The following is a 12668-nucleotide window of genomic DNA, read 5'->3' on the forward strand; positions in this document are numbered from 1 at the left end:
GCTCCACGCGGAACATGAGAGGCACATGGCCTGATGCCCTCACGTGTCCCTGCACAGCCTGCTGACCGGGCAGCAGGGAACCAACCACGTTCAATAACAGGATACGCGACAGGAGCAAACGAGCCCAGGGCGGCTTCGATGTGTGAACTGAGGTCCAAACGGCGGAGCAGGAGATGCCACGAAATTGACACGAACGCTCCGTCAGCCCTTCCCAGCTCCCGCTTCCTTTCACACAGCCAGCGCGGAATCCCCAGAGAGTCCTGTCTTCCAGGAAGGATGAGGTGTAGGGTGAAAGCGTTCCTGAGTCAAAGCCATCTCAGAACGTGGGAGAACTCCTGTCCACGAAGGACACGGTCACCAGGCCGGTGGTCTGAGCCGGGCCCCGCTGGCACACAGGGCACACGAAGACAGGCTGTCCTCGGTAGAGACATAGTTAAAGCCTGAAGTTCCTCCCCATGATGGACAGAAAGCTCAGGCACCTCAGGAAGGGCCAGACCTGGCACCACCAGTGAGCCACAGACGGGCCCACTGGTCCCCAGATGATGTGGGAACTGGCCAGCAATTCAGGAACCACACACCCTGCCTGATGACGCCCCCGGGACAGAGGGGAAGAACCAGGGGCAGCCTGAGCACGGTTACAACAGCTATGTCTGCTGCCAAGATAGGGGTTAGCACAATGTCATTCATTTAAGACAAACCCATGACTTTCCTTGAGATCTGTGTTCAGAGAAAACATTTCTGTGGTTATGGGGAAAAAAACAACTATGACCCAATAACCTGCTGATGGTTCGTTTACAGAATTAAAATTTTTTTACCAGGTAAAATAAGGAGAAAGAAAAGAGCGGGGTGGACCTAAGGGAGGACAAGGCAGATGTCGAGTTTCAGGGGCACAGGGCCCTCCCAGCGGGAGCCACCGGCTCGATGGGGCCCCAGGATGCTGCATCCCAGGCAGGCTCCTCTCTTCCCAGGCCTAGCTACCCTGGTAGAGCCGCATACAGCAGCGTGAATAGACTGTCAGCGGTCCCGACAGGAGGTGCTTCTCTGCCCCAGGCCACTCCGCTGACCCCACGAGGCCTGGGAGACCTACAGGTGGAAACCAAGGCTGCTACACCCTCTGCGGCCAGTGGTGGGACCAGGACTGAGCTCCTCAGAGATGCCAGAGCTGTTGGCCTGGCCTCCCACTGAAGGCCCGGGACCCGTGCTCACAGCTTTTAAAAGGCCACTGGGACAACCTCAGTTCAAAGCTCTTTTTGTCCAGGTCTGACTTTCTCTATGATTCTAAAGACACATATTTTCAGATGACCTCAGGCAATAGTATTAAATGCTCACATCACCAGCTACCAATGTCATATGATCACAATGGCCTTAAGTAAAACTGCCATGTGACTTTTCATCCAAAAGGACTTTTTGTACAAATGGAAGAGGAAGACGCTCCTCAAAGGGTATTTGTAGTTTTCTGATTTCCGGAACTAAGGCGAGCGTCTATGCCGCCGCCGTGCTCCACATGAAAGACATTTAAAACTCAGACAGCTCAAAAAAAAAAAGCATATTTTGTAGACTTTTCAATGATGGCCATCCCACTCCTGGGCATATACCTGTACAAAACTCTAATTCAAAAAGATACACGCACCCCTATGTTCATAGCTACACTATTCACAACAGCCAAGACATGGAAACAACCGAGATGTCCATCAACAGGGGAATGGATAAAGAAGACGTGGTACAAATATACAATGGAATATTACTCAGCCGTAAAAAATAAAATAATGAACATGGATGCAACCAGAGATTGTCATACTGAGTGAAATAGCATATAATATCGCTTATATGTGGAATCTAAAATATGGCACAAATGAACCTATCTATGAAACAGAAACAGACCCACAGACACAGAGATCAGACTTGTGGTGCCAAAGGGGGAGTGAGGGAGAGAGAGGGGAGGATTGGGAGTTTGGGGTTAGTTAGTAGATGCAAACTAGTAATATATAGGATGGATAAACAACAGGGTCCTACTGTAGAGCACAGGGAACTATATTCAACATCCTGTGATAAACCACAATGGAAAAGAATATGAAAAATGATGTATATACGTGTGTAACTGAGTCGCTCTGCTGTACAGCAGAAATGAACACGACACGGTACATCAACGACACTTCAACTAAAAACAGCAGCGTATCTTACTTCTGGGGCCATGCAGCAGACACAAGAGTCCTCAGCAGAAACCCGGGCGGTCCAGAGGGGTGAGGTGGGGCTGGCAGACCCAGCACCCAGCCGAGGGCGCTGGGAGGCGTCAGCATCCCACCTCACCGCCCCCTGAAGCCCCTCACCGCCCGGCGCAGCCCACGTCACAGAGATGGGAGCGCTGAACGGCTGCCCTGGGCTTCCCGGGCTGTGCGGGGCTGCGTGCAGAACACGCCCACAGCAAACACCCTGCCGTCTGGATCTGCCCCGTAAGCAGCCTTCCCGCTAGGTGTGTATTTTAGTGGGGAAAGGGTGTCATTTGGTGCCTTTCAGAGGTAACAGACACAGAGACAGAGACAGAAAAGGATCAGCCTGCAGAGGCCGCTCTGAGCCCCGAGGCTGAAGGCAAGGCGGCCGCTTCTCCCCGGCCCGTCTGTGCAGATGTCAGCATCTGGATGCGCCGGTCACGCCACAGGGCGGCCGTCACGCCCTTCTCATCTGACCAGGAACAAACCCAGAGCAGTGAACAGCCCGAGGAGGGGCTCCTGCTTCTTCCTGAGGTGTTTCGTCCTGATTCACATGACAACAGAAGCCCCCAAATCCTTGAGATGCACAGGACCCGGCTGTGACCCTCCTCGGTGACGGTGCCCCAGCCTTAAAATTAAGTCCCAGCCTCTCCCGCTGACCCACTCTGACGCCCGTGGTCACTCAGGGCCCGCCTGTGGGAGCCGCAGCACTCCCAGGGGGATGGAGTTTACAGGTGGGCCCATTTTCAAGTTCACAGGGGGCACCAAGATGCTATTTTTTATGCCAAAGTTCCTCTTTTTCGAGATTCCTTTAAAATATAGTTTGTGTACTTGATACAGCTGCAGGCTGGCTGTGTAACATCCCTAGGTCCTCTACCTATTAAGGTGTCCTGGCTGAAGTGAGCCTGGCTGCTCACCTGCAGACAGGAGGGCAACGCTTCCCAAGGCAACGGCCCCATCCCAGACCCTGTTGGCTGGACTCGGGGGCTGTCCGGTGGCACTGGCTGGGGACAGTGGTTCCACGTCTGAGCTCTACCCAAAATACTGGAGCCGAAACATCCCATCCAGGTTGGACTTTTGGGGCCAGTAATGGTCGGAGAGATCAGGAAAGGTATGAGTTCCCGGGAAATCAGGAAACACAGGACACGGTCACCTAAGACCACTATGCACTCAGGGCTCTGCCCCAACTCTTCAAACCAGCAAGTGGTGCAGGAGCCCACACTGGGGACCAGGAAGGGCCCTTGGACCCGGCTCTGGCAACAAGCCCAGTTCAGAGAGATGGCAGAGAGGGTCCTTCCAGCAAGAGATGCTGCCCGCGCCGGCAGCTGCCGCGGCTCCTGCCCCTCCGTGAGCCTGATGCTCTGGCCCCGCGGGTACCCTCGGGGGCTGCGGACCTCACACACGCACGTGATCTCCTGCTAGTGGAAAGGAAGCCGTTTCGAATGGCCGTCCTGGAAACTGCCCCATGTCTCCTAAATCATCGCTCGTTTCTGAGCGCGAAAAGGTTTAATACCGTTAGGGATATGATATCTAGCTGCAGAGATCGGCATCGTAACTGTGCTTGGAAATCCTCACTTTCTAAGGCTATACATCAACTCAGTGCTGTAAGAGTGGCCTGCTCACCCCTCCATTACTGGGGACTGGTGGAACCACCGGCCTTAGGGATCTGCAAGCATCATCTCCCTTCGGCCTGAGCCGCCAGCCTCGTGTATGTGCAGGTCCCAGGAGCATCCCCGACGTACACCCCATGAGAAAGTGACCTTCTAAAGGGAGAATCAGTGACTGGGGAGGTAGGGCTGGTGGCTCTGCCCTGAGAATGGGGGCGGCGGACTCGTGTGCCAGGGGACCCAGGAACACGCCCAGGACACTGTCAATCACAGAGAACGCTGCACACCCCACCCAAGGGGGTTTATGCTGAAACACCACAGGGAGCTGTGAAAGGCACTCCCACAGCCCTGCCCCATGGGAGGCGTGAAACAGGGAACTGGACCTTCCTCTTCCCACCACTGGGCATCTGACCATTACATGCTGGTGGATAACGGAAGGAAGAGGATTTTCACCTAAATAACAACTTAACGGATCAAAACCAATATTAAATCATAGGCTTGGATCACAAACAAAAGAACAGGCAGGGAAGACACAGGGCCGGGGATGCAATGAGCTCTGTGTGGAAAGTGGGAGGTTTCCCTGGGCCCTGCCCTTGCAGGAGGGCATGACCGACTTGGTGGAACTAACACCTGCAAAACCGTCTGCAGAACCCAGGCATCAGGACAATGTGTCCCCTCGCTGCTCATGAGAAAGGAGCTCATGGGAGAAAGGGAGGAAGACTCCTCCAAGGGGGCTTCATGCACCTGCAGTTCGGCTCACTGATTTCTTTTTGTCAAACAGGATCTAAAATTTGATCCAGATGTTCTTTTTTCTCTGTTTCATCATTTTACTTGCCCCTCTCCTTTTTTTCTTTTCTTCCCTTTTTACTTGGTTTTATCATAAACTATTGTCCCCTAAAGGGGAGTACGTCAATCCGTCTGTGAATAAGAGAAAGAACACAGAATAAAACACATGGATGTCCCATCCCTGAGAGTAGTGTCTGCATGTGCATTTCGTATTCTACTCCCTCAGAATAAATCTTCTTCACGTGATTGAGGAATCGCCAAGCTTATCGGCTACCGTACGATGCTGCAGAAATCAAGTGCTACCACAAGAAACAACGGAATCAGAATTTCTCAAGCAGTCCCTATGTGACAATGTTCCGTGCCTCTGCATCCATTCCGTATGTTCTCTAGGTGTGTACGGTGATATTCATGTATTACAATGTCTACAGAAGTTTTTTCATAGTTCTTTTCAAAGTAAAAGCACAGTCAGACTTTTGAATGGTCTTTCAACAATATTCATTAATTATATTTGGCTCCAACTATGCACACGCCTTTTTAAAATTACGGTAAGTCCCCTACATACGAACGAGTTCCGTTCCGAGAGTGCGTGCCTAAGTCCCGTTTGTTCAGAAGTCCAAAAAATTAGCCTAGGTACCCAGCTCACAGAGTCGGCTGTATAGTACCGTACTGTGATAGGTCTACAATACTTTTCACACAAATAATACATAAAAACAAACGAACACAAAAAGTAAAGAAAACATTTTTAATCTTATAGCACAGTACCTTGAAAAGTACAGTGGAACAGTACAACGGCTGGCACACGGGGGCTGGCATCGAGTAAACAGGCAGGAGAGTTACTGACTGGAGGAGGGACAGGAGGCGGGAGATGGCAGAGCTGAAGGATCGACAGCAATAGGAGAAGGAGGGCCAGCTGCAACTTCACTCACGCCTGATGTTGATGGAACGCACGTTTGCATCTTTGAAAGTTCGCAACTTGAAGGTTTGTATGTAGGGGACTTACCGTAATTCCCTATGTGTGTGTGTGTGCATGTATATGGGTATATATACACGTGCATGCATGCATGTGTATGTATCTGTATATACACGTGTGTGCATGTGTGTACATAAAAACTGCAGGGTTCCGACTACTGTTTAATTTCCAGATTACTTGTGTGTCAACTGATGCTTTTGGTGACCCTATCAGACCACTCGGGACCATTCACGGATGTCCCCAACTGGAGCTTGCCAGCCGGTCGCTGTGCTGTGGCACCACTGAATGTACCTGTCAGGGGAAAGCTGCTGGGGACAAAGGACAAAGCATCTGATGACACACAAGTGCACTGCAGATCCGTAGTGACGGGAAAGAAACAAGGTGGAGTTCTCAGCGTTCACTTTACAACGCACACTGTCTGATAGCACAGGGGAGCCAGAACACGTGACTTCCAGCAACGCCGACTCAATGTACCTCGTGTCATGTAACCTTAGACTGTACGATATGAGCTGCCCAAATGCCATTTAGTGAAAGAATATTCCAGACCTAGAGGCTTAATTTCAATTTCTTTGTCATTCTTAAAGGTCAAGAGGAAAATGTTAAACTATGGGAAGAAGTTTGCAAGCTGTGTAGTTTTTCTCTCCTTCAAGACACAGAAGAAAATAGAGCTGTTGATTTAGAAAAAATTCTAGTTTTAAATATGTGCCTATGATTTGGAAGCACCGTACGTTATCCAAAAAGAATTTAAACGAAAGTCTGAAAAGCTTCTTTACCTGAAAATAAGCCGCTTAAGCCAAACAAGCAAACCAAAGACCTCAATAAGTTCTGTAAATAGTACTTATTTCGAAATAATCTCTTGCTCTCTCGAATCACTCAGAGACACTGTGTGAGACTCAAGCTGAGGTGACATTGCTTTATGGCACCCCTCGACTCCCGGGGGCCTCCCCGTGCCCTCCTACAGGCTGTCACCATGGCTCCCCGACCCCGTCAGGTAGAGAGCTGCTCTCTGCAGTGATGCCATAATCTCCCCAGGGCGCCTCCGGCTGCACACGCAGACCACAGGCGTGCAGCGAGCCCCTGAGCCCCTCACAGCAACTCCTGCGGACAAGTCACAGGGACCCTTCCCTCCTCCTGTGGCTGAGCTCTTGGGAGTTACTGCTTCAAACTGTGCAAGAGCGAGATTCTGAAAGCACCAGGGGAGAGAGGCCTGGGAGGGAGGAAGGTGAGATTTTAGGAAAAAGAGGCAGGAGCATGGAGGACAACACACAGACCACCTGCTACGCTGGCTGGCAGGCGACACTGCAGTGACAGTCTGGCATCTGGCGGCAGAAGTCTTCACCTGAAGGCCCACCGAGCACCCCACTGCTCCCCCCACCCGGAGCTGCTCCCCCCCACCCAGAGCTGCTCCCTACCTAATCCCAGGTGCGGGTGGTGCTCCACCAGCGTCCAGCTGTTGTCGTCCACACAGTGACTTCTGTAAACCAGCAACTGGCACAGGTCCCTGGCTGTCGTGTCTGCCAGTATCTCCACCACTTTGCTCGTCCCGTCTTCGCTAAAGACTTTAACATCCTGCAACACAAGGCGGTGACACTTACAGATGAACAACCTTGGGTTGTCAGAAATAAACACTGAAACAAAATAAACAGGAAATGTATAGACAGCAGCGCTCCAACACACGTATAATTGTTCTTCCAGGCGGCAGGTGACCAGAGGCTGCGGGTCTGCAGGCCACGCCCATCGACACTCCCCTTCCCTTCTCCACCCCACCCCACCCCCCCCCCCCCCCCCCGTGGATGCGCAGGGCACCCTGGGATCACAACACAGGCTCTTACAACGCCCAAGACACCGTGGGGACACGTGGCCAAACCAGAGTGTGTGAGCTACTTCTCTACCACCTGTCTTGGGAAGCGACAGAATTCCTTTAAAATACTGCTGGCGGTCTTGGAACTGGACATTTTACACTTGAACCAATTGTGAGAACAAACAAAGCAACAGAAGGCCCGCAGAAATCCTAACTTTCCGCGACTCCAGCTGTTCTCCGTTTCTAGGGTCCTCAGTGCAGCAGTCAGCACCCAATGCCTCCTCCTGTCACCGCCACTCACCTCGTGCTCATTGAGGTGTAGGGAGAAGATGAGAAGAAGAAATGTGAATATGCTCAAATTGAAAATACTAAAAAGATGGGCATAGTAAAGCAGTCACAAAACCCTCTGGCCCCACCCCCTACAAAATTACAAGCCACCTTAGTTTTCCCAGTGTTGTTCAAAGCCATGACCTACCAACAGCTCCCAGGCAAGGGGCTGGCCAAGCAGAAATCCAGAGGACCAAAAACCTACCCTGCGCCAGCTGCAGAGCTGACGGGGTGCCGCCTTTAGGGGAAACGTGAGATGCTTCAAGAAATCTTACCTCAACGGCATGGAAAAAGCAGTCCGAGGAACGAGACGGCATTTTAAATCGAGACTGTCCCTGAAGGGGAGCGTGTCCCGGCCTTCTCCCACTGTCCCTGGCAGGCAGGGACCCCTCGCCGGGCACCGACGGTGGGGACGGAGCCCCGGCGGGCAGGGAAGCGGCTATGAGGCTGCCTCGGGCTCGGTCCTCTAGCTCGTGAATCAAGCCACGAGGGGCAGACCAATCAGGTCCCTGGCCGGGCCTGATGCAATCGCCCCCCACTCCCACTCCGGCGCCCCCGCCCGAGGCGGAGGTGATGACAACCCAACGACAACACAAGGCTCAGACCAACACTCCAGAAAAACCCCTGCTCATTCTTTCCCATGGCAGTGAACTAACAGGCAGGACACTCAGCCTGAGCACGTGTGTTCTCTGAACTCAGGCCTGTCTGCCAAATCGCTCAGCAACCTTGATCCCCGCAACCCATGCTGTCACTTGCGAGTTTGGAGCTGGAGCTTTCTGTGTCCTGAGTGTCAGCTGGTCTTAAAGAACTGGCCGCAGCTCTCTGTCTGTCTGTCTCTCTCTCCGTCCTTTTTCCCGTGTTTTTGATCAAGTGCAGACTTTGAACGTTTATTTCCACAGCGCGGAGTCTGGCAGGGCAGTGAGTTGCTGGGATGACGTCCCACGGGGATGGCACGTTCCCACAAGGACCGTCCCAGCCGACGTAGGGCTCACTCAGCCGGAGGGGAGGCAGGACCAGCCCGGGGGACAGAGCCCTTCAGCAGGGCAGGGTCCCTGCCCCCGCTGTTCCTGCCACCTCCCTGCCAGCCCCCCAACCCGGGCTGGGTCAGGACTGAGGGGCCAGCTTACAGCTCACGTTTATCTTTAAAGAAATCCACCCCCTGTCTTTTCTGGAATTGATGTTTCACTCAATGACAGCTCTACATCTCCAAAACCGATTCAATATGCAAACACAGCTGTCATGACTAAGTATATAAAAATAAAATTTAATTTCAACAGAGAAGATGTCTCTGGTCTATAGGTAAACACTTTGTAAGAACAAATGCATTAACATAAAAGAAAAACAAATTTTAAAAAAGCAATGAATTCATACAATTCCTTATATATATGCTAATTATATATAATTACATACATATATAATGTATGCTACAGCAGTGCGTGCATACAACCACCCAAATCAACTACCCGAATTTTCCTTCTTTCCTAAGTTTCTAAGTGAGCTTATCTGTGACTACAATGAACATTATTTTCCCTAGGAAACTTAAATTAGGTTGAAGTGTGTTTCCCATCTCTCTCTCCAAGTCTTTTCCTGCCCAAATCATCCATAGCACCAGCTTTTAAATCTTCTTTTCAGCCCTACTGCACTTTTCTTTAAACTCTCTCCCTCACTTCTCTGTTGCTCCAAGGCCATGCCCCCGAAGGTCTATATATAGTCTGAGTATTAAAATCTAAGATGTGCTTTGTCATATGGCCACGTCCCCGGCTTTCAGATCCCCAGAGCTGGCTGGGGGAGGGCCAGGAGGGGAAGCTGGGTCCGGGCTACAGGCCTGTGACAGGGACAGACACAGAGGGACACAGGCTCCAGGACAGGACCTCGAATCCTGCACTGTCCATGCTGCTCCTGGTAGCGCTGTCCAGCTACCTCCCCCAACTCACCAGGGCCTGCTGACCACAGGCGAAACAGGCCCCAAGACAGACAGACAGAAAAGCAAGCCACCACACACCCCTGCAATCTCACACTGGGAGCACGTCTGGAGCTCCAGGTGACAGTATCTGTAACGAATACACACGCACAAAGGAAGCTGTCCCCACTGTGCCTCTAGAGCCGGCAGCTCCGGAAGCAGCATTTTGCATTGTGCCCACTGGCTCTGCAGCCAGCTCCTGGGTGGTGCTGGGGCTCATTCTGAAAGCAAACGAGGGTTTCCATCTCAACCTTCAGCGCGACAGGCCTGGGCCGAAGGACGCCAGGGAGCAGGCTGAGGCCCGCAGGTCGGATGCTCGCCCGTCCTGTGAGGGCGGGATGCAGAAGCGCCTCCCCTGCGAGCTGGCCGAGGCCTCCGCCCCACCGACTCCCAGTTCGGCCAGGAGATCAATGCCAAGGGCACATATGTATCCGGGGTAAAACTTCCAGGGAACACACGGGTGGATCTGGGTCCTGCCAGGATGGGGGAGAACTCAGAGCGCAGATCCACAGCGCCAGCCCAGCCCAGACCCTCCCTGGCTCTGTGACCCCAGTGATGGAAGGTGAAGCATCACTCACGGCCCCCTTGGCCCAGGTGGGGCTTCAGGGAAGATGTCCTAGAATCAGACCCGCTGCAGTCCGGCCTCGTCACCAACTAGCCGTGGGAACTTGGCTCAGTGGCCCAGCCTCTCTGTGCCTCACCCTTCTCGTCTGTAAAATGGGGAATCTGTCAGCCTTACAGGGTCAGCCTGCCTTGGGCTAATGGGAGCCTCTCCCGAAAAGCTCCCAGCCATCTGTGCCTGCCTCCGGGGTGCCCTCGGATGGACCAAGGACCTGGGGACAAGGCAGGTTCCCACTGAAGGCCTGAGACCCAGCAGCGGCGGGTGGGGATGGCGGGATCCTGACAGCCACGACCGACTCAGGTTTGCGGTTCTGAGAAAGCAAACCTCATGACGGGTAAGATGCACCGGGAACAATTCAATTGGAAAAAACCAACCACTGAAACTTCAACTTCTGTTTCTGCACCACAAAGGAAATTAAGTAGCTAACTGCTTTTAAATATAAAACAATAATTTATTAAGAATAACCTATATGGGAAAAGAATCTGAAAAAGAATAGATGCGGTGAGTCCCCTACATACGAGAGTTCCGTTCCAAGAGCACGTTCGTAAGTCCAACAGATTAGCCTAGGTACCCAACTAACACAGTCGGCTGTATAGTACTGTACTGTGATGGGTTTACAATACTTTTCACACAAATAATACAGAAAAAAACACACAAAAAATAAAGAAAACATTTTTAATCTTACAGCTCAGTACCTTGAAAAGTACAGTGGTACCGTACAAGAGCTGGCACACAGGGGCTGGCATCGACTGAACAGGCAAGAAGAGTTACCGACTGTAATCACTAGAGAAATGCAAATCAAAACTACAATGAGGTATCATCTCACACCAGTCAGAATGGCCGTCATCAAAAAATCTAGAAACAATAGATGCTGGACAGGGTGTGGAGAAAAGGGAACACTCTTGCACTGCTGGTGGGAATGTGAATTGGTTCAGCCACTATGGAGAACAGTATGGAGGTTCCTTAAAAAACTACAAATAGAACTACCATACGACCCAGCAATCCCACTACTGGGCATATACCCTGAGAAAACCATAATCCAAAAAGAGTCATGTACCAAAATGTTCGTAGCAGCTCTATTTACAATAGCCAGGAGATGGAAACAACCTAAGTGTCCATCATCGGATGAATGGATAAAGAAGATGTGGCACATATATACAATGGAATATTACTCAGCCATAAAAGGAAACAAAATTGAGCTATTTGTAATGAGGTGGATGGACCTAGAGTCTGTCATACAGAGTGAAGTAAGTCAGAAAGAGAAAGACAAATACCGTATGCTAACACATATATATGGAATTTAAGGAAAAAAAATTGTCATGAAGAACCTAGGGGTAAGACAGGAACAAAGACACAGCCATACTAGAGAATGGACTTGAGGATATGGGGAGGGGGAAGGGTAAGCTGTGACAAAGCGAGAGAGGCATGGACATATATACACTAACAAACGTAAGGTAGATAGCTAGTGGGAAGCAGCCGCATAGCACAGGGAGATCGGCTCAGTGCTTTGTGACCGCCTGGAGGGGTGGGATAGGGAGGGTGGGAGGGAGGGAGACGCAAGAGGGAAGAGATATGGGGACATATGTATAACTGATTCACTTTGTTATAAAGCAGAAACTAACACACCATTGTAAAGCAATTATACCCCAATAAAGATGTTTAAAAAAAAAAAAGTTACTGACTGGGGGAGGGAAAAGAGGTGGGAGATGGTAGAGCTGAAGGGTCGTCAGCAACAGGGGACGGAGGGCGAGCTGCAACTTCACTCACGCCTGAGGTTCTGGTTCCTTGCTGGATTCAATTCTATCTACCCTCTCCAAAGAACGATCCAGTGGTATCTGGGTAGTAGCTCTGTTTTTCTCGTCACAGATGACACGGTAGCACCGGATTACGTGCTGAACGGCTGCAACCTTTGCGTACCGTTCCACGTTTGGGTCCTGTGCCTCAAAAACTAACAGTGCCTCCTCAGATAAAGAAAATCCCCTGCCACTCCCTGCGTCATGAATCTCTTCGGTTCTTCAGTTACTTCTTCTTCCTCTTGTCCCTCTTGGTCCTTTCTCTGGGCCTCCAATTCCATCAGGTCTTCATTAGTAACCTCCTCGTGTTGCACGGCAAGGAGTTCAATGAAGTCGTCCTCTTGCAGATCTAGCTTGAAATAAAGACACTGTACTATTGTCCTCTACACAGTCCTGTACAGTAAAGTACACGGAAGCACCACCCCCTGTAGCGGATGCATGCACGTGACGATGTACACCAGACACGTGAACTAACTTACGTGACTGGACATGCAAATGCACGTTCGCGTCTTTGAAAGCTCACAACCTGAAGGTTTGTATGTAGGGGACTTATGGTACATGTATGTGTATAACTGAATCACTTTGCTGTACACCT

General features: G+C 51.2%; 1 protein-coding gene across 3 annotated transcripts in view; it reads right to left on the bottom strand.

The window, feature by feature from the left end:
- The window catches only part of GRB10 (growth factor receptor bound protein 10), a 126509-nt gene that overhangs the window by 35295 nt on the left and 78546 nt on the right, over positions 1 to 12668 (bottom strand). For all 3 annotated transcript variants that reach the window (XM_065884253.1, XM_065884254.1, XM_065884255.1), the window contains one exon: positions 6983 to 7139. In XM_065884253.1, coding sequence (XP_065740325.1) covers positions 6983 to 7139 — 157 coding nt within the window. The remainder of the gene's footprint in view (positions 1 to 6982; positions 7140 to 12668) is intronic.

The sequence above is a fragment of the Phocoena phocoena genome, chromosome 9 (genome assembly GCF_963924675.1).
Source record: "Phocoena phocoena chromosome 9, mPhoPho1.1, whole genome shotgun sequence".
Taxonomy (NCBI): domain Eukaryota; kingdom Metazoa; phylum Chordata; class Mammalia; order Artiodactyla; family Phocoenidae; genus Phocoena; species Phocoena phocoena.